At 35.2% G+C, this 22919-nt stretch overlaps 1 protein-coding gene across 9 annotated transcripts in view; it reads right to left on the bottom strand.

Moving 5' to 3' along the window:
- The window catches only part of LOC114881587 (peripheral plasma membrane protein CASK), a 140871-nt gene extending 118771 nt beyond the window's left edge, over positions 1 to 22100 (bottom strand). For 7 of the 9 annotated variants that reach the window (XM_046286577.1, XM_029198487.2, XM_046286576.1 and 4 more), the window contains exons 1-6: positions 21271 to 22100; positions 11689 to 11801; positions 10927 to 11032; positions 9372 to 9449; positions 7390 to 7565; positions 1878 to 1949 (exon numbers count right to left, since the gene is read on the bottom strand). In XM_046286577.1, the coding sequence (XP_046142533.1) occupies positions 1878 to 1949; positions 7390 to 7565; positions 9372 to 9449; positions 10927 to 11032; positions 11689 to 11801; positions 21271 to 21329 (604 nt within the window). In that variant the 5' untranslated portion in view covers positions 21330 to 22100. Of the gene's footprint in view, positions 1 to 1877; positions 1950 to 7389; positions 7566 to 9371; positions 9450 to 10926; positions 11033 to 11688; positions 11802 to 20912; positions 21026 to 21137; positions 21239 to 21270 lie in introns of those variants that run through there. The other 2 variants (XM_029198495.2, XM_029198493.2) reach the window with 2 other exon arrangements.
- Positions 22101 to 22919: the final 819 nt, after the last annotated feature.

Genomic DNA, 22919 nt, shown 5'->3' on the forward strand with positions numbered 1-22919 from the left:
GCCAATGTCGGTAGTGTACAGCATCTGCCGTCATCGACGATAAGATGAGCCTCTTATCGTCGTCGCCGTTATTCGTAGAGGAAGACAGACCTGTGTTTGTGTCATTGTATCGAAAAGAATCGAGTTAGCGCGGGTCACCGATCTTCCGTCAGACCCTGCCTTTAATGGACAATTGAATGTTAACCTCGTCGACGTGTTTTCAACCTAATATCATTGAAGAGAGAAAAGCTATTCTGATCTTGCTATCAAGGGGGTTGAAATGGGGCTGGTTTAGTTATCATGGTTTTTGGGTTGTCTTTGAGAGACCCTCTTTGAATCTTCATGGATGATGGAGGAACTGATGCTCTTTCTGATGGATACATCGAACAATTTATAGTGTAGCCGTGTTTCATTTTCAGTTACTTTGGTTACCGGCTAATTAACATTGATATATGTACCTACTTCGTTTCAGATGAAAGGTACAGCAATATGAATAGAGTCTATAACACTGATAAATGGTGTGCATGGTAACATAAATTGACCATTGAATACAAGTATCTTGTAACAAATAAATGGAAAAGATGGAAGATGGTGGGTACAAAGCTTCGTTCTTAGAACGATTTGGAATTCATCCAATGTGTGTACGTTCTGGTGGATCTCTATTTTAGCAGTTCAATTGCAAGTGTACACAATAAGCAATGAGACACTTATTTTCTTAAAAAATAGTCGTATCAAAAATAATTTTCAAAATATACTGAAATATTTTCCCAAGGATAATAGTACGATAAATTATAAATTTTCGATAGATTCGATTATTATTTTGTGTTCTAAAGTCATATGATTCAGAATATATTTTTTGTTTCACAAATTTTTTCCTAAGGCACGAAGCTTCGCACATAGAAAAATACTGATCCACATTTCCTTGTTTGCTGTTCTATACAGGGTATTTTATAAAAGGTCCAGAACTTTGAGGATATATAGTACTCGCACAATAGAAGAAAGAAAATAAACAATTCTAAAAAAGGAGAAAGAAGAATTTTGTAAACTCTGAAATTTACAAAAGATTTTTTACATGCCCTTTTATTTCTGAACTCGTTCCAGAGAATTACAAACCCTTTTGAAAATTTCCAGCTTTGATCTAACTATTTAATACTCATCCTGTATTCTCATAAAAAATCGTCATAAAAAATGGAAAAAATTTAAGTCAGGAAATTAGAAGAAATTGAGCCATTCTATTCAATTCACTGTTCTCTAAAAATTTCATTTCAATTTAAACAATACGTTTTTAGTCTTAATTCTTCCATTTTTCAATTATTTAATTTTTAATCATTTACTTTGTGCATCTGGAGCATTTCCTTATTTTGTATGCTAACTAACAATTGTCTGCAGAAGCACATGTACAAATAATAAATTAAATAAATAAATTATTCAACCCCTCTTGACCAAGATTTTCTTTCTTCTATTTTATCAATACCATTTGTCCCCAAAATTGTGAACCATTTTTTTAAACCAACGATATATATAAAACACTGGATGAACGATAAGAAAAGGGAACTGTTCGAGTCAAATCTCGCCAGTGGGTCATTTCTTTCAGTTTAAACTCGGCAAAACATCAAAGTGCTCTCACAATCAGTAAAAATCTTTCGTTCTACGCGTTGAACGAGTTTCCCTGGAAACTCGTGGTCGAAAAATCTTTGGACGCGAATAAAGCAAGCAAGCAAGCAGTGGCAGCTTCTAGAGTACAGTAACGTGAAAGGGGCACTCGGATCGGGTTAAGATTGTAGCATATAATATAGTATGACATGAAAGTGTTGGTGTTGGTGTGTGTATGTGACACATATGGCATGATGAAACAAGGCTCCTGCGGAAGTGATGATTAAAGGCTAGGTCAGGCTTACCCTCGCTGTCGGCCTTCAAGTAGAGCTGCCCCTTTGGGCTCAGACACTGCCGATACTCGGTCGTGTAATACTCTGTATTCATTCAAACCAAATTTCAAGTTATGAAAATTTCTCGTTAACCGATTCTCTTTCCTCGCGTTGCCATTAAACATTATTATTATTTCGGGGATGATTATGCTGACACTGACTATACACGTGTAAAACATTTTGCAGGACAAAGGGAGATTCACGCCTCAACAATAATTAAATGAAGGATATAGTAATGAATTTCATACATTTCAATTTAGTATTTATTGCAATCAAGAAGTTGGTACTATTTTTTTACTTCAACATGGTTATGTACTTAGAAACTCATTAAAATTTTGATGAAGCAAATTTTCCTGCCTTTGAGACTTTTCGATTAATGACGTCGAAGCTTGGTAAAATTGAAAATTTTACGTGATTCAAGCTGAAAATGAGTTTTAAATTTTATCCCGCACTTCTGTGCTTTAAATACCGCGTTCTAATTTACAGAAAGTTTAATCGTCTCAAGAATATAGGTAATAAATATGTAAGAAAGGAATTATAAGCAAATTTCAATAAATGGATTTACCCTTGAATTGAAAATGGGTAGTGCAATTTTTTGTTTTTCTAGATTTGTAAAGTTAAATTGATAAGACGAATCAATAGGGGTCTTGACGACAGTCAACATGTTAAAGGACAGAAATATGAGACGACTTTTCACAGAATTACGAGAGAAGCAAGTTAGTGCTTCCTAAAATCCGGTAAGAAGACCTACGGAAAGTTCGCGAATTCAAGAAGATGCAACTTTTCCAAGATACAAAGTTTCGCGTTCTACTTTCAGAGATACTTTTCCCTCCTACAATTGCGCTGTTCTTATTGATCGATCGGCTAAATTAGTTTCTAGCTTGGAAAGCTAAATGACGATGCACAATTTCGGTAAATTTACCATCCATTTTCAAGGATTTCAAGCGAAAAAGTAGTTGCAGGAGGAATTCTAAAAAGGATTTCATTGTTTCCTGTTTTTCTCGCAATTTCTATCCCGAGCTCAGCTCCATTATTTATAGTACATACTTGTTCATTTAATTTTGTAAAATCCAGATTTTGTATAAATCATATGAAAAGCAAAATAATTTTAAAATTCTCCTCTATGTTAAACAAATATATAAATGTAATTGAAATGAAAAAATGAAAAACAAATGAATGAGAAGTTATTTTAAATGAAAATTGCACTGTGCGCAAAAATAAACATTGCATAAAACTACAATGTTTATTGAATACTCGAATTATTATCCTGTTCCATTTAATTAATCTTAAAAATAACTAAGTTAATACTGCAGTGAATGTCTAAATATGTATAGTTCGATAATTATTAAAATTAACGATAGCAATTTTTCTATGAATAGAAATCAACACCTATAAAAAGAAATACAATCGTTTAATACTTTTACCCAGTGCAATTTTAATTGGTAAAATCTGTGTTCAAGCACTATAGTATTGATGATAACCAAGGTGTCAATTACTAGCAGGTCCACCCAGTACATAGCAATACGTGTTCTCGCATTTCAAGCAGTTTTCAACGCGGATTACCGGCTGCATTAAAATAGATTTACCCGTGACTAGTGGGATCGAGTGCAAAATCGAATGATTTATCGATTCTATGGGAATTGCATAGCTCGCATGGAGATACGGCCACTTACGTACGAGCACCGACTGAAACGAATCGATTGATCGAACAAAGTGCATTTTATCAACGGCTCTTAACGGCGGTACGAATCGAGTGCCGAATAAAATTCTGTACCACAATTGTCGGAAAACAAACGAGCAAGTGAAAATATGATCACATGAAAAAACATACCGCTACTTTGGAACAAAATACTAAAAATAAAAAATAGAAGTAAATTGAAATTTATCAAAATTATTGTGTATACGTGTTAATCAATAATTATGATAATTAACAATTACCACTTACTGAAATGTGTTATCAGAAATTAATATTGATATTAATAACTGAATAATTTGTAAATACCAGTGATTATGTTTTTAATTATGATATAGAGATAATGAAATGGATTTCAAGTAAACAAAAATTTATTCATTTCATCATGTAATAATTACTGGAGGTATACCGTTGAATACGAGGAAAATTGAATTCAAAGGTGACAATATACGCTGTATGGGTGGATAAAGGCTTTATTCGTTGGAACAATGAAAGTTTTTGCTCGGAGCACTTAAACTCGAAGTTAATACTGAGACTAGCTAGGCTTTCACAGTTGGAATTAATATGGTCTGTGGTTTTCAACTGTAAACCGCGACGTCTTTGAAGATCATTCTAAAGTGTAAAGTGATATCGGTACAATACTGGTAAAACAGAAGAAAATCCTTAAGTACAGAATTTTACACCTTAAATTCACTTCGTAGATTTATATGCACTTGAAAACTTTAGATAGTGTCATGTAAATGAATGTTTCTGACTTAAGAAGTTCACTTTTGCATAATTTAATAGCTACTGTCCTTACAGGACAGGTGTAAGATTTTAAGTAAATAACTTTGTAACTATATTAGTAACACTTTTATATCATAAAAAATAAAAATTCTTATTCAAAAAAAATAAAAAATAGAAAAAAAATGTAAATAATAATTAATAATTAACAAATGCAGATGTATTTAAAAATTCATTTAGATAATGAAGCCTACGTGGCAATAAACTACCAGTATTTTATTAATTAAAATTTAATTAAAACTTCATTTTCAATGCACTCTCATCTTTTGTACTGTTCCCTTCCTTTATTAAAAAATAATTTTTCTGAAAGTCAGAGAAGATGAACCTTAATCAATCTTTCCAAGCAGTTCTGTTTCCTAGAAAAGAAGTTGAGTCTCGCAACGAAAAAGTACAAATCCTTGTAAGACTACCTAGAATTCAGGCCACGGGTTTACGAATATACCAGTCGCTATATTTTTTACATTTTATTTGAAATAACTTGAAAATTGGTATGTTTTGCGTTTTCGTGTGAAATATAATTTTTAAAGATGAATATTTTTTTAAAAATACTTTTCAGTTAATTGTTCAAACGAATCCACAAATGTTATTTTCTTTTTCATTATTCTATAATAAAAAGTTTTAACTGTCAAAAAAAAGTTAAAAAATACCAGTTGCTTTGAATAATCGAGATCTCATCGTGCTTAGAACGTAATCAAAGGCCAAGATTGAATAAATTAGAAACGTGATCTTGATCAGGCGTGAACTCTACTTACCATGATGTCATGCGATTACGAAGCAACAACAGAAGATCATACGAAAAGAAGAAACACCAACGGGGAGAGAATCGTTTATGAAAAAGAGTAATTGAGGGAATAATAAGAGAAGAACTCCTTGAAAGAGAAAGAACCGATAAAAGCCGTTGCATTCTGCACACCGAACATCGAGATTATTTTTTTTTTTTTATTTATCGAATACGACTGCCAATCATTGACCAAAGCCAGCCAATAGGGAAGAATAGGACATTCAGCAGAGAAACGATAAGAAAAACACCAAATGTCTTTGATACTACTCTTGACGAATATTCAAAAACACGTCGTCTCGATGTGTGAAGTGATAAAGAAAATTAAATCTTTCAGGGGCGAGAAAATTCACAGAAAAACACCCCTATTTTGTAGGTGGTTTGGATCATCGCCCCTGAAAGAGTTAAAGATATTGTATATGTCGATGGATACGCTTCGAAGAGGCAGCATTCAATCTTCGATTCGATATAACTTATCTTTAATCGGTTAGAACACTCGGCCACTCGATCGAAGGTCTCTTTCCTTCCTTCGCGCCCTTTCATTCGCGCCGCCGAAGAATCGCCTCTTCATGAAACTAAGTGGCGCTTTTCATTTGCAGAGACGTTAATCAGCTTTGTCTACAAATATGTCGCCTCCGCCGGCGGCGATAATGTCCTAACCCGCAGGGTAAGCTCATCTCCTTGCCGTTGAATCTTTTAAGGTTGCTCCTACAACGCTGTCTACCAAAAGGAGGTCGCGTACCTCAACGGCATTCGTTAGGGTCGTTCTCGTAAATAATGGATCCACCTATACATACACACGTACATACACACACGTACGCGGTTAACCCTGCTTCCTTTTAGCGTTCGTCAAAAATTTGTTGCCTTCGTGGATATTGCACCTGAGCGTTGCTTAGAATGTCAGAGTTCAGTCGAGACTCGATGACCCGGAAATATTTATATATAAAATAAATGGAATATGAATATTAAATTCATATTACTTTTAGTAAGTTTTAATTGAATATATGATTGGAACGAATCCCCTTTACATTTTGCAACTATTAATTATAGAAGAGAATGTAATCTGCACGGAAATACGTATCATTATCGTGAAATTGTTCGCAAACCTTTAATACGAATCTTGTTATCACCATTTTCTCGCGCACATTTAATTGCAAGAAATTACTTTTAACAAATTTTCCAGTTACCATTTATCAATGAGAAAATAATTTAAAATGAAATTAGAATTTAGAATTTTCTTCGGTAAAATTATAAAATCCAAAATTAAAAGTTTGTTAAAATTGGTTTAATGTAATATTTATCAAAATTCAATCTAAAGTTTCTGTGTTCAACACAGCAATCAATAGGCAATCATAAAACAAGTTTGACGATTAGAATGCAAATGAATGTTGAATGCTGCCTCTTCAATTTTCTCAAGGAAATAGAAGCGTACGTGTGTTTCAATCCTATTAAAATTCTATTGTAAAATTAAGAATATTGTTAAGAGATAGAAATTATGTTTCCGTATTAAATGGTACGACGTTAGCTCTCTGTTAAAAACGATAAAAATTATATAAATAGATACAGGATTAATAATCATCCTTAATTACATTCAGCTTCATTCGATAAATGAATTTATATATTATACTTGTTTCTTGCACAGAGGAGATTGATTTACTCGCCTTCGTATTTCACGATCCTCTAAGGGGAAACATTTCAATTATGGGGGTATTCTATTTACATACGTAACCGATCAGATAATTAGTTCACCTGTGATGATCCCCTACAAAGGAAACCAAATCCTTCATTTAAAATTAATCCGATATGGAGCAAACCGATAATCAAATTCGAAACAGTGTAATCAACCTAGCTTCAAGTGATCCAATCTTAATCGTTTCACACGTCCCACGGTGACTTCTATCGGGAATTAACAAGATATATCGGATACTAATTCAAAATGTTTCAACCTTACTGTTGTTTCTTTTAGGAAAATATGATTGAATGTAATTGCCCCCCAAAAGGAGTTAAACATTCAAAAACTGTCTCCTCATGACATAATCGCAAAAAGAATAGTATTTAAAAAGTCCTTTAAAAAGAACAAAGCAAGCATGGCTGCTTAGAAGGGCAAAAGGGTGTATCGAAGAGAGCTAACGTCGCAACAGTGTTCCTTAGGGAATGCGCGGGAAAGAGTACGTTCTGTAGGACGTTTATATTCGCAGAAAGAACGTGTAGTAAAAAGATGCTGAACTTACCGATGCCGTTCGCCTGGGACGACTGGAGTTGCACCGCGACGCTGAAGCCGCGTAGCTTCACCGGTGCGGAATTCTCCTTGCCCGCCAGCAGGGCGCATTGCGGCTTTAGATCACGATGAATTATGTCGTTCTCGTGGCAGTAGCGCAGCGCCTCCAGGATCTGTCGCATATAATGGCTGAAAAACGAAAGGTGCTGTATTACGCTACCATCCTCAGGGAGAACTGAGACCTGGGGAAACAAACGACCGTTGTCCTATAAACATGGGGGATGAAGGGTTCAGGTTTCATGGTGAACAGGCGTAGTTCGAGATTGCTGGGGGGTTGGGAATGGTGATTTGTTGACAACGATGGGTTGTAACAGAGACAATAGAAAAGAAGGATTGTGATGTAAAGAATGGAAATAGAGGGTTCAGTTGCGACCCAAACCATAAAAGTACCACACTGTAATATTAATTATTCAAATCCCATTTTATTTTTAATTTGGAACTAATGCTACTTAGGTTTTTCCCAATTACATTTTCCATTTAGTATTAATGCTACCCAAATTTTTCCAAATTGAATTTTCCAAATAATATTAATGCTACTTGGGATTAGAATTATATTAAATTTATAGCGTGGATGACCCCACAGTCCACAATCCAACCCTAGGAACCTACATTTATTTCTTAACTTACAAAATCTAAAAATATCTATAATAGCACCTTGCAAACGAAAGTTTGACGACCCCTATGATATACAGTACATAAATACTTAACAGCATTTACTATAGATTATCTTTCAAACTATTTTGTACACATCCACAAACTTTACAAATAGTTTGACTTTGTTCCGTACATAGGACAGAAGTTTCTAACAGCAGTTTCTGACAGACTATGAACCTGATCGTTAACTACGAAGCAAGACCAGATATGGCAAATGTTTGTTGCAAACTTTTTCTACTTTTTCACTGAAAAGTTACGTCCACGTATCGCGAAATAACAATGTGTAACGTTGTAATAGGTAGAGTTTCTGTAGTACGATAACAGGGACAAAATGAACGAAACAGTTTAATTTCCGGAGGTAATCGCTGTCAGGTCTGACACGAAGAACGAAAACGACGTTAAATTAAAACTGAAACGAATACACCGTTTATTATTCAACGAATGGAAGGACAGGTTTTGCAATAGATAATAGGATATCTAGACATGTCTTTTTTTTATACGTCTACAAAAATAAATATCTGCGATTTTAATACAGTGGCTCCCGAATAGTGAAATATTATAAAAAATGTTAAATTTATCTGTGTCAGTAAAATTAAAAAATAATTTAACCTTGTATACAATAGTCATAATATTTATTAAAATAAAAGTTTGATTATTATTTCAAATGTTCTTTTATTATTCTGATTCATGGCATCTCACTTAAAACGTCAGTTCTATTAATTCTATTAATTAACTGACAATAAAAAGTGACATGAAAAGGGGGTAAATGGCTGTAGTGAACATATCCGCCTCGAGATTCACCCTTAACAGAAAGTCGATTGAACCGACGTTATCCAGACAGTGTAACGAATAATGTTGTAAATATATAGATCGTCGAGCTCTTTGACGATCCTTTTTTATATCCTAGCTAACCTTCGCTAATATCTATCACTCATTCCTTTAACATTTTCCTTAATCGCGTGACCTATACGGTTAAGAAGCATACGGATTTTTATGCCATTCAGCCCTGAGTTAATTATACTTTCAACGCTTTTAATCTACAATCTTTATCCTTTTTTCCCAATCGATGTTATTCATTATATAACAAGGTAAATAGAAAATGAGATGCGATACCTTGATGCATTAGGAGAAACGAGACGATGTTTAAATTTTAAATGGAACTGTTTCCTTACGAGGATTTAAAAGCGTGGGGTGTTTTAAGAATGTATTCAACGAGATAGAAGGACCTTCGACGCTTTGAAACACTTTTCTACACATACGTAATGCATAAGATTCTCTTACCTGGCAACCGCTTCGCTGTACACGAATCCAGCAGTTGCTCTGCGAACGACCTCGAAACATAAATCAGAGCCATCCATACTGAAACAGAAGCACGACATTAACGTTCAATTTACACTATATGTAACAATTTACATATGTGCTTCGGGAAAAAAGTAGGCCGCCTTTGCTATGCTTAAACAGGCTGCAGGACAAAGGAGATTTTTCTGAAGGCATTTTAATTGTAAGGAGAATTTTATAAGTCTACGGTACAATAGACTTAAAATTATTTTATAAATCCATTGTAAATATACAAAACCAAAATAAACATTACTTAGAAATTTGAAGAAATTAACAATTATTTTAAAAAAAATAGTAGACTGTAATAGAAATTTTAATAGGTGCGAATATGCTACATTCTGACATATAAATTATGAGGGTAAAAGAAAGGGTTGAATTTAATTATTTTTCATATTTTTAGTACCTGCAGCATAATTACGAGATTCAAGCAGTATGAAAAGGGATTACGTGTCGTACTTTATACACTGAACCGATAAAATATGTGCGCGTTGGATTACCTAAGAAATAAACGCGATGTAAATTAATGAGCTGCATTGATGATCGATAATTGAAATGTCCTATATCGAGCCGATTACATTAACAATTACAATCAGATTCCTTGTTGCAGAATATTCCGTGGATTATTTGTGACTGAGTCAATACTAATTAGGTCGATTCACAGAAACGTGACATTTCTGGATGGTACATAACTACATTTTTGAGATGAATAACTGTTTGAATCTAATTACATTCATCCTGGGAATTTGTAAATAGAATGCTTCGCAGTAATTAATATTAATTAATTACTAAATTTTGTGAAACTTAAAAATTAAAAATTATAATACTTTGTTTCTAAATTACTCTGAATATTAATATCGTAAAAATAAAGATGCTGAGAATTTCTACTTTTCTACTCGATAATATAAGATATGAATGGATATATGACTTTTGCAGTCAAAGGGTTAAAAATTTGAATACGAGAACTATGAAAATTACTAAAACCATTCCACGATGAAAATTTACAACTTTTCCGTCAAATTGAAATACGATAATTTTTCTCCGTCTCGCTGCATCTTTAAATCTTCCGAAAGACCCGCTTTTAGCTTAGAATCTCGTTTATCTCGCAGTTCGTATAAGAAACAAGAAGGAAAGTTGAAAGAAACCTCGTCGATGTGTGTACGCGTATATTCAAGGAGAGCTCTTTAAAAAACTTGCGAAGAAATTCATCTAAATGTAAAGCCAAGACATTAGTAAGCTCTTGGTTCGCCTCGGTTCTTCATGCAAAACGCTTCAGACGACTTAAACGTTCAAATGTTTTGAACCACCCCATCAGTATAACATGAATTTCTAAAAAACCCCGGGAATATGAATTTAACGAAAACGAACGGTCCCGTTAATGAATTACTTGAAACAATGCGAGTCTAGTCGGAAGAATAAAACGAAGTTCGTTTAAAATTTTTTACCAGCTTTCATTCCATTGTGAGAGAGAACAAATGATTTTTCACGTCGTTATACTTACTATTCGAATACCATGTACAGCATACCCTCCGAGCTGTAGGTTTCCAGTAATTCTACTATGTGGGGGTGTTTTAACATGTGACATATTGTGGCCTCTCGTTTCAAATCTGCAACAATAATATTCTAATTATTTTCTAATGGAATTTAGGATGTCATGTTTACTGCTCTTTATTTGATATCATCGATGTTAAATATTTGCTCATCCATTATAGAACAATAGAGCTGTATAAATAAAATAATTACTCTGATACTCTGAATAGTGTGAAACAAAGGTAGAGATTGTAAAACAAATTGATTCATTGTAGAGACTAACGGAGATCTGTGACGTGTATACAAGCATTCTAACTATGACGCATTTTCATAATATTATTAACCCTTACAGCGACGCAGCTCCTTTTCATCTATTATTAGAGCTATGCAACTCTTAGACGTGTAAGTATGTAAAACAGACAATTTTTATTATTAGACATGCAGAAAATACACTTCGACGATATCAAATTCGCAGATGATTTCTAAAATATCTCGTACGCGTTCCGCATTAAGGTCTTTTGATTACGTTCGGCTAGAACAAAAGCAATTTCAATTGAATTGGACAATAGCTCGCAAGAATTCATGGCTGTCGAACACGTGCACGGTTCGGGTAAAAGAGAATACGTAAACACTGGGACGAGCAAGGAAAATAGTGCCGAGTTCGATTTGAACAGGCAGCGGAAATTAATGGCGGAACACATCGAGATCCTCGTGTGTATTCTGACGAACTCACCGTTCGTACTTAGACCTGGGCTGGAGGTGAACTTCGCTACGTCCACGATTTTTACAGCGAAGGTCTGCCCTGTTTGCCGGTGAATGCATTTCCTAACCACGCTGAATGGTCCCCTGAAACAATCAGAAAAGAACGGGCTGAATGACAATCGGCCGCGTGCGGTTTCGTTCTGCGATCATCCGCGATCTATTGTACGGCCATGAACGTAATGACTGGCTAAACTGGAACGTCATCGACTAAGTAAGGTATACTAAGCCCGATAATCGGGTCCAGCTAATACGCCGAATGTTGACCACGAACGCATTCGCTGAATACACGAAAACCATAATACGCTATTGAGATTAAACAGCCATCAATTGGCTGCAGTTTGATCCATCTCGTGTGTGATTTATTGGTAAAATATGCTCGACGAAGTAGTTTCAATTCTTTTAATATTATTATTCTAGCTTTAATAGCACATTTCTTAATTAGGGAAAAATTTTTCTTCAAAAATTAAAAGAATTTTATAGATTTATTAAGAATGCAATTTTTCCAGTTTTGCATTTTATTTTTTCCTCTTAAGTTAATTTCAATGAAAATAAAAAGTGCATGTGCATCGTTGCACAAGTGCATATAATCTTTCCCTAATTACATGTATTAAAAAAGAGCTGCCTGAACCACCCAGGATATGTATGCACGCGTTTCTTATCAAAATTAATAAAGCCATCCAGTGTGTCCATGTTTTTTTAATAAAGAAAAAATCAAATATACTTTGATAACAGAGATTAAAAAGTGTTGACAAGGTGTAGAAAGAAAAAGAACTGAACAGGTTTATCCAGAAGAAGAAGACGTTGGAACAAAAGATCAAAATCAATCCCATTAAAGTGTCGTATAACGCGTTTAACTTGAGCAACAAGTATATTCCAGGTAACGTTTAGCCGTGAAAAATAGAACTCATACCAAGGTGCTCAAAGATTCGTGTCAAGAACTAAGGAGACGATAACTAAGCGGAACTCGGCTTCAACATATCTCACGATATTATCGACAAGGACAACTTTCTTCTTCTAGTGCCTTTTAGAGATCAACGGAAGTAGTAGACAGAGGAATACAATTGCTCGCGTTCCTTCCCCTTTTAATACGCGAACAACTGAACACTTCTTTTATCAAACCTTATATTTCAAAATATTTGACAGTAATATTTGACATTGTATTGATTTCAAAAATCAAGAGTTCAAAAATCAACATTATTACAGAAAAAGGGAAAGTCGTTGTAGCAATAATTGGATGTTTCGAAACGTTAATTAGCAAGAAAAGATAATCCTCTTCAACAGTAGAAGGGTTAAGCTGTTCCAAGTAATGAAAGAGACATAAAATACTTGAAACGAATTATCATGTTTCATAAGTAATGCATCAGTAATAAAACATATGGACGTAAAAAGATTACAAATAGAAGCTTGGTACGTCTATGCCTTTTGACACTAAACGGATTATATCAAAATGTTGTCGGCTGTCTTTCATCGATGAAGGCTCTTCCTAGAAACGATCCTCAACCCTAAAAAGTGTCAATAAAACAACTCAGCGGTGGCCCACTTTTTATAAGAATTATCGACATCTCGCTGTTTCTTGACAACGTTCGATTAATAGAACTCTGGAAATCAATTTCCGAATACCCTGACTTCGCTATGATCCAATACTCTTTTTTCACTTCCCCAAGTCGAATATTCGTTTCATGAAAAAAAATTCTATTGGCTCATTCCACGCCAAATCGATCACTTTTTGACCTCGATATCAGGGATTTTATTCGAATATGGAATGTGATGTACTGCTCGCGAAATTAAGGTGAATTTAAGTCGATGTTGGATTCGTATATATTTAAAAAATACAGCCTTCTCAATTGTTCAATTTATATACATTTTTTTCATAGGTCAAGTCAGAGAATCTATTTCAAAGCACATTAAAAATTATAACATTTTTATTTTATATGGCGCGAAATGTTCAGTGATCATATATTTATTTCACTTGGGATCAGTAATCCCATATGAAGGCATGAATTTTTTATTTCTCTGGCTATAAGAGTGAAGATATTAGTCTTTTAGTTTTCCTTATTACAAAATAATTATTTTATTACAAAATAAAATGATTTATACGTTATAAAATTGTTAAATATGTAGTTAAGAAATGAAATACCACGTGAAAGGCCAAACCCACTGAAATGGAAATTGTTGTTTATTTGTGTGCATTGTTAAGCACAAATTGACTTAATGGCGCCCTAGAATAGTTACTAAGAGTTTACTAAACAATAGCAACATTTATCACTGAAGTACAGAAGTACAGAAGTACAAAAGTAACCCCATTTCACCCGCTTACCCCGTTTTGACCCACTTTCCTCAACGATATAATACACTAAATTTTCCAGTGAAGCATACCTGTGTATATGTATACAGTAATTTACGAATTTGTTTACATGAGGCTAACATTTACTAAATCATTGGAGCGTATATTCAATTGCTAGTCAAAATTCAAGAGCAAAATATTTAAAATTGGGAAGCATGTAAACAAATATTTTTGAAACTAATAACTTATTCACACGAGTGATTTAACACTGCCGAATTGACCGAATCATTTAGCAAATAGCCTGCAATTACAGAAATTACACCATTTAACCTTTCTGTGACTTGTAAATTAAACCTCAGACTATCACGATTAAAGTCCACACGTTCATTGATCCAAATTTCTACATTCAATACTTCTATTTTTATTAACCCTTCTATTGTTAAAGTAACCGATCTGTAACTGGAATTCCTTGAAGCATAATCTTTATTCCGGGGAAAAATATGCAAAGCACTTTCTGGAATTATTAATAAATGTTTCAGCACATTAGAACATACATTTCCTGAAGATAAGAACCAAAGACATTCCTGAATTTTAACACGAAAATCCTCGTCAAGCTAAGACAAGAAAAATGATCTCTCAACCACAAGCTTTGGTAACATTTATAAGGTCCGTGGGGAAATTCTGTCGTTTCTCTCCCTTTGCCATCTGAGGAATGTCAACAGGGATGTTATGAAGTTCAAGGCACGAATTCTCTGTGCAGTCAAGCGTTGTCATGTTTGAAAGCAAACTCTCTTCTCTGATAATAAAGAGAGGTCTTTCACCTCTGAAGGTAACACTTAATTTATCCAGTTGTTGACATTTTCATTCTGGATTAATGATTCCATCTTTGAAACTTCACGTACAATTTCTTTCTGTCATTGCACAGAGATGTTCAAGATAATTACGTAAAATGTAATTAAAAATAGATGAATCTGAGGGAAACCCCATTTTTTGAACGAGCCAGTTACTATCTCTTTACAAGTAAATATTCCAATAAATTTCTTCATATTCCAATAACTTTTTATTGCCTGCGGATATTGGTTAAAAACCAATTAATCAGCCATTGGATTGCTTACAATTTACCAATAACCCGATCAAAATATAAAAACTTACGTATCCTATTAGTTTAATTAAAAAGACCGTGATGATAAAAATTATTCCATGGGACTATTAAATCCTATAGTGATGAGTACTTATCTATTTCATCTATGAGCACCAAATAAAGTGTTAAGATTGAACAGAATAAACAACGCGCATATAACCACGATTCTAGAGAGGGTCAATCTCGGTTTAATGATATGACATGCCTCTATTTACGGAGGTTCATTATACCTCTCGATATTAGAGTACATCATTGAAGTTGTACACCATCCACAACGATCTTCCATCTCTATACCTCCGTTGTTTCCGCATTATTGAACGCGCATAAACGCGATGAACTAACTGGACACGATCAGGAAATGGGAGGGACAGTAAATTGCTTTTGATAAATGGAATCGTTTCAGAAATTCAGAAACAAATGATGCATCTTAACGCTTTCGATATAGTGCACTTCGACCGATAATCATCAACTGTATATGGGGTAACAATTGCTATAGTTGTAATTTTGTATATTAATTAATTGTAATTATTTTCAGTTTTTTAGAAAATATTCTTAATTTTAAATCAAAATCAATTATTTACCTATTTACTCAGATTGATGATAATGATAACATTATCAGAAAAGCAATCAATTCTCAGTAATTACCTTTAAAATTTAATTAAACTTTACATTTCCATATTACATAGTGGATTTACCAGCAGTTAATGATAATAGGTGTTTAGTATTCAGAATTAAAACTTCATTTTCCAGAGCGTATATACATCATTTGAAATGAAAGGATCAACGTACATTCGGGAAATTGCAGAAATGAAATGCTATTATTACTCTTAATAAACTTCTATTTCTCTCTCCCTCCCTCTCTCTCTTTCTCTAATCTACTAAATTATAACTTTCTGCCTTCTGCACATTTTCTCTCTCTTTCTGTTAGACGACGTTGAGAGACAGATATATCATTAAGAAAAATAAATTGCCAAGGTAACTGGCACTTCCGATCTCATGAGTGACGAAGTGCTGAAATGAAAACACGTGCACCAGGTAAGTTGGAAAATTTATAGGAATCATAGTTGAAATTACAGCTGTGATTTATGTTGACATTACCATCCCAGAAGGAAACGATGTTGTTTCGGATGAAACGTGAGTTGAATTAAATGAAACATTCAAGTGCAAATGCTTACGGAAGGTTTAAAAACAATCCTTCCTTTTTAGAAAGAAATATGTTTTTGTAACGAGACGAGAAATCGTTTAAATTGCAGTTTGCTTTATATTTACAGAAATATTTCTCTTATCTGGTATTGTTTACAGATAATTATTGCATATCAATTGACCTATTTCGAAACATTCGATTTTATGACATAAAAAAATATTGCTAAATAGCATTCATGGAATATCAGTTTAAAACACAAAGTTCAATGAAAATGACTATACAACAAGTTTTTTGAAATTTAATTTTACATATGACTTACTCCTAACAATAACTGACAAATTGCTTCCAGAAAAGAAATTTTCACATAATTACATCATTAGAATGCAAATAGAGATGCATAGAAATGCACAAACCGGTGCGGAAGGATCTATCCTAGAATATAAATAACAGCTGCTCGAAGGAAACAAATTACCCGTCTGAGTTTGTTTTCATTTCCATGCATGTTCATCCGAAATTAGGTACACGTTTACCTAGAAAATGAGCTCCTATTTCCTTGACTTATGCTGTCGGAGAAGTTGCATCTCAGTTCAAAATTTGAAAGCTCGTTCGCCAAATCTGCGAGCCTGAGGCAGTGTAATATCAGTTCTCAACTAGGGAGATCATTTTCCTCGATGTTAAGAAGCGTAACTAGATTTAACTGACACTTCCTGTGAATTATTTCCCTTGCCACTCCTGGAGTTTGAGTAGATCAAACTTTCTCACATCAGTATTCTCGATTATACGTTTGCATTGACCTAACTTCAACGTTTCACTACCTCTACATATATTCCAGATAGAAATGAAGAATTTTTGTTGATACCTTGGACCTTTGATGTATAATTGAATGCAATGTAAGCTTCTAGAGGTTTTGGAAGAAGCTCCCCAGGGAAGCCTAGGGAAAGGATAGGGAGATCTTAGGAAGAACTTAAGATGATAGTAAAGATAACCTAGGACCCAGGGCAAATTCTAAGGAGAACCTAAGACCTAGGGCAGATCCTAGGAAGGACCTAGGGAGATCTTAACATTCAGCCAACTAAATGAGGTCAACTAAAGTGATTAAGACTAACCAAGTGTTAAGACGAATGTCAGGAAATTCTAAAGAGAACCTAGGACCTAGTTCGTTGTTTCCTCTTCAAAATATGGAGCGGAGACAAAGAAAACCTTCAGACTCTTCAAATGACTTCGCTCTGGATACATGAAACGCTTGCAACTTTCAATTAATAAACTGTCCTATAGATAGTGCGGCCACAATTGCAACGCTTAATTAATCCTCGTATACTTCCAGCAAAGAGAATCGTGAGCAGAGAACCTCTTTCCTAAAATGAATCTAGAACGACAGCGCATCCTGAAGAGTCACAGAGCTTCAAAAATATTCACTGTTACGGAGAGATATCAATTTTACTATGAAATAAAAATATGAATTCTGTCATCTAGGAAATCGATGCTTTATGAGAATTTCTTACGAAGCACGTGATCTGTTTCAAGAATAGCAAGATTGATATCATAAATATTTTTACTGCAAACTTTTCAACCGAGTAGAGTGGTATGTATCTTTCAAAATCATTGTTTTCTGAAGCAACATATAAGAGAAACGATATCAATTTTCAGAACATTTTTAACCGGATAAAAAATACATAAATAATTTTTAGAGATAAAATATAGATAAGTAATTTTTGGAAATGAGAATTTATTAATTTTTTATATGGATTTATCGCCATTTGATTTATCTTTATACAAAGTTAGTAAAATACTCCGTGAACACAGCAATAAGTACTTTACGATCATTAACCCTTAACTACCTACAGCAGGACCCTAAAATACCCCCTGTGGTCAGGTAACAGACGACACTTAGTGCCTCAGTAGTCTTCAATTAGCTCGAACCTCATAATTTGCTAATTACATGTGTTGATAATGGTTTTCGTTTGAAAGTTAAAAAAAGAATCTCAAAGCGCTACCTACACCAGAAAGCTATAAAAGGTTTCTTTTTCAGCTATTTAAATAGTGATTCAACAGCTATTTAAATAGTTAGCATTTACACTTAGCAATTGGAAACTAAAAGTGAGCGATCTCATTAATTGCAAATCTGCTAATGAAATTATCACAACTATAATAAAATAGTAATTTCTACTAATCAGTTCCCCAAATTTACATTTTAAAAACCACAGTATACAAAAAAATATGCAAATTATACAGTAGATATAAAAAAAAAATTCCTCACAATGCATAAAATATGCAAAATATGTGACTCATCTAGAGAAAGATAAAATATATTTGCATAACATCCACCGTCTATTTTTACGATTAATCATCTAAAACGAATCCACGTTCCACGAAACACAGGAACACCTCGCACGATATCAAATACAATGATCATGAAACTACAATAAAATTGTTCTAGGATCACCAACAAGTCGACTAGTGGACGACTGCTCACAATTAAGTTCAAGGACAAATTCCATCAGCGAGAAGTTACTTCAGCCTCTGAGAAAACGTGTGCACACGGTCGCTGTATACACGACCCTCGGCGGCTGAGTTACGAGGGGGATGAAAAGTAGGACGAGCATCGTAAAAGAAGTGCAGGCCAAGTTGCATTCCACCTGGTATGTGGCAGCATTAAAATTTACTTTCCCAGTTTCCTATATTTATTGGAGCTGTTCAGCTATCCCTAGATAGGGTCAGAGCAGACGTGTACAACGTTTCGAGGATTTACTACAATGCAGGTCAAAAGTTTCAGACCATGTTGCGTTATACACGCCAACTATAGTAAACCCTGAGATATTTCATTTTTGTTCATGCTGACATGAGCTTCCTTTTTATTAACTATGATATACGGATAGCCTGGATCATCAAAAACCTGGAGCAAACCATAGCTACTGATAATAAATATTATTTTTCATTTATTCCAAAGATTGGAAGGAAAACGCCAGAAATTCAGCTAATTCGGTTAGGCTTCCGGTGCATTCGGCTCATATCGACTGAATATCCTTATGGAGTTACCCCATTTATAACTACTCACCCCCTTACTGTTAGCTCCCTTAGTGCTCCATGTAAATACGTCTATGGGGTGAACTGGCCATCGGGAATTCAGGAAAATTCCCGGTGGTCCGATAGAGATTTGGAGCCTGATTAATTAAAATTAGGATCCATATTCTACAAGAGGATCCCCATGTCACTAATCTCAAGGTAAAAATTTAAGTCCTGGTCCGCCCCTCGTCTAGCCCACCCATGTAATGTCTACCTAACTTACAGCAATAACTATAATTCTTCAATTGTTATAATTCTCCAACACCTCCCTGTGATTTTTAACGTTTTCTACGCCCTATTACGGAAAAGAAGAGAACAAGTGCAACTCGACGCGTTCGCCTACAATTACGGCTGGATGCCCTTTAACGAGAGCTTCGAAACGCGATGCTCGTTGCAGAATTTTCTAACAAGCAAGATCTCGGCGTGTCCCATCGAACTGGGGATGAAGTAATCGTGGAAAGAACGAGATCCTTGTGCACAATGTGAATTGTGTTACCAGGCGCACCGTATTTAAATCGTAACAAAAACTTCTCCACAGAGGTGTGCAGTTTGACTCGTATTTTATTACGAGGTCGATTCATGCTGGGTGATTTTTATTATTCTCTAGGGTGACACGGCTAACCGAGTTCAAACATTTAAATAAATAGTTGGATAGGTATTGTACTTGGATTCCGTGACGCGTAGAGAAAGAATTTAATAGAATGTAAACAGAAATTTTTGCCATTGTTCCAATGGATTGTTATTGTTTTGAAGAGTGTCATTATTTCTTTTCCATTGCAAGGAACATTTTTTAACCCTCGCACGGCGGACCATGGAGAGAGCCCCAATTTTAATCTCGATTGACCCAATTGGATCTCAATTGGAACTCGATTGACCCAAACTCCGCTGTTCAAGGGTTAATACAAAGATAAGATATTTGAAATTAGTAGAGAATTATATATGTTTCAAAAAAATATTAAAACAAACCCTGATAAAAAAATATAGAAATTGCAATATTCTAAAAAAAATTATTGATATGAGTTTTCAATTGTTAACTAAGAATATAATTAAAAATTTTTTAGATTATTATTTTAATACTCCCCTTATTTTTAACTACAACTGATAATACGAAAAACACAAAAAATTTCTTGTTTACCTTCAGTCAATAAATTTCATTTCTAATTACTCAAACTTCACGTGTAAATATGTAACTTATAAAATGATATTTGCACGAAAAATTCAATTGAAAATCAATTTAAACAAACAAAAACCCCATATTTTGTTAATATGTAAAATTCCTCTCCTAAGTTATCGATCCCATTTTTACTTCTTATATTTTTAATTTAATAACATATAAACCGGTGACTGTTATTAAATCATCGATAGAACTTAATAATAGAGCCTTATTTCTTGAATACAAGTCATCATAATAAAAGAAATGCTATGTTTATATAAAAAGGGTGGGTCGTACTGTTGCACGTAATTCATGAATGAAAAACTCGGAATAAAAGCTTCGTGAACGGCAGACGGAACAATTTCCTTCCTCACATTGAACCGGTCATTTAGTTTTGCATTTTTACTTACCCATTTACTCGTTCTGAGTCAACATTTTATACGTCATCGTACACGCGGTGCATGCTTACGCGTGCGCGCGCGCGTGACCATCCCTACATCCGACGTATGGTACGCAGCCGAACCTAAAACGCATACACGCATACAAAATACACACCCACATGCACACAGCGACGTATCATCGCCTATCGGAGCTTTATACTCTCGTCATCGAGCCGTATCATATACATTTCTTACCCTTTCTCCTTATATTCACTCTCCAACATTTTGACACTTTCTCCTTCTACGTAAGTACTCATTCGCTCCCGTCCATACACACCAATGTAACGAGCACAGCTGTCTCGTTCTTTCTCACGGTTTCGTTACTCACTTGCCGATAATCTCGCAGAGCTCGTAAACCTCGTCGAAGAGAACCTCGTCGTCCGCCATAGTGGCGACGAGGAGGAGGTCGAAGAAGTCGACCGAGCGAGGGGTCTAAACGCGCCAAAAGGCGCGTTAAAGCTATGCGAATTCGTAATAATTCGTTAAGGTGTGCAATCTTTTTCCTCTCGCCTCTCGCAGCCTGGGTGGACGTCGGTGCTGTTGTGTTTCGTGTCGTGCCGTGCGGAATACGCGGCGGCGTGAACGCAGCCACGTATCGTGGATTCACGGCCGTTCGCTTCTCCCACCCTCTTCGCTGGTTGTCTCTCTCTATCTCGCAGCAGTGATGGATACGTTCTCCTTTACGCACACGTTACGCACAAACACACATCTATATGTAGCACACAATCGCAGATAATACACCCGTGTAGCACGGCCGACCGTGGTCGCACTGGCACTCGATCAGTAGACACCAGTCCGTAACCGCAGAACGGAGTTATGTTGGTAAACTGTACGGTAGAATTTCGCACGATGGCAACAGAGCCGAATACACAATCGACACCGCCTTTAAACTTTCGCTTGCTCACGCCGGCTAAGTCAGCTTATGCGACTGACGGTAATACGTAGTATGGACGTTAACACGCTCCTGTCCTGCCTTCTTCACCACAAAGAAAACCGGATCCGGTCAAATCGGTTACCACAACGAAACAGTCAACCTTTACGATTAACAGAGACCGACCAACGAAAAGCGGCCAGACAGACACTGCACACACTTTCCTCGTCTGTCAAAGGCTGGAGGAGTAGACTCACTCGCTCCGAAGCAAGACTGGTTGCATAAAACGCGGCGAGCGACTGCGCCGACTAACATCCTCCCCTCCGGCCCGACGGTGTACCAGCACAGCAATGGTGGGGCGGGCGTGGCGCCGCTTCGCGTGCAACCTTTGATGCTTTAACGCGCCGTATCTTTTGCTTCTTTTCTTTGGCCCCAATATTCCCTAAGAGTAGATGTTATACGCCTGATGAACATACGAGGGATGTTCATCAGTCTTCGATCATTTGAATATGTAGGATTAGGATGTATAGAGTTGCTCTGATGATAACTGATCCAACTTATCGATGGGACTTAAAAGATATATATAAAGCAATACTGTAAGAATGTCACCCTATGGAAATTCGCGTTATAGGATCTGTAATACCAACCCTCTTCTGAGCTGTACCACCGACGAGATACTACTAACCTTTAGGGTTTCGTTTTCCATTTCCATGCCATATCCTACCATATCAATTGTGACAGGATTTACATCACAGCGCTTTTAATGATTAGAATTAAAATCAAAGTTACACATAACATTTGCCATTTGAGATAAGAGGCAATGATAACTTTTTATTTTGAGAGCCTGGCAGGATCAGGATAATTCTAAATGAAGGATTAATCTTTCTTTTATTTTGAGTAAAGCAAAGAAGCTCAGAAAATGGCAGATTTTGCATGCTGGAAAAGGGAGGATAATTTTTATTATTTTAAATATGACAATCCTTCAAAAACTTCTTCTAATTCGCTCTTTTGACCAAATACAATCAACACTATAATTGCTTTATTACGTCCCCATCTTTGTTGAACTGCATGACTTCCAATTGCAATAAACTTTAGTTCAGAATGCA

This window comes from Osmia bicornis, chromosome 7, assembly GCF_907164935.1.
Source record: "Osmia bicornis bicornis chromosome 7, iOsmBic2.1, whole genome shotgun sequence".
Lineage (NCBI taxonomy): Eukaryota > Metazoa > Arthropoda > Insecta > Hymenoptera > Megachilidae > Osmia > Osmia bicornis.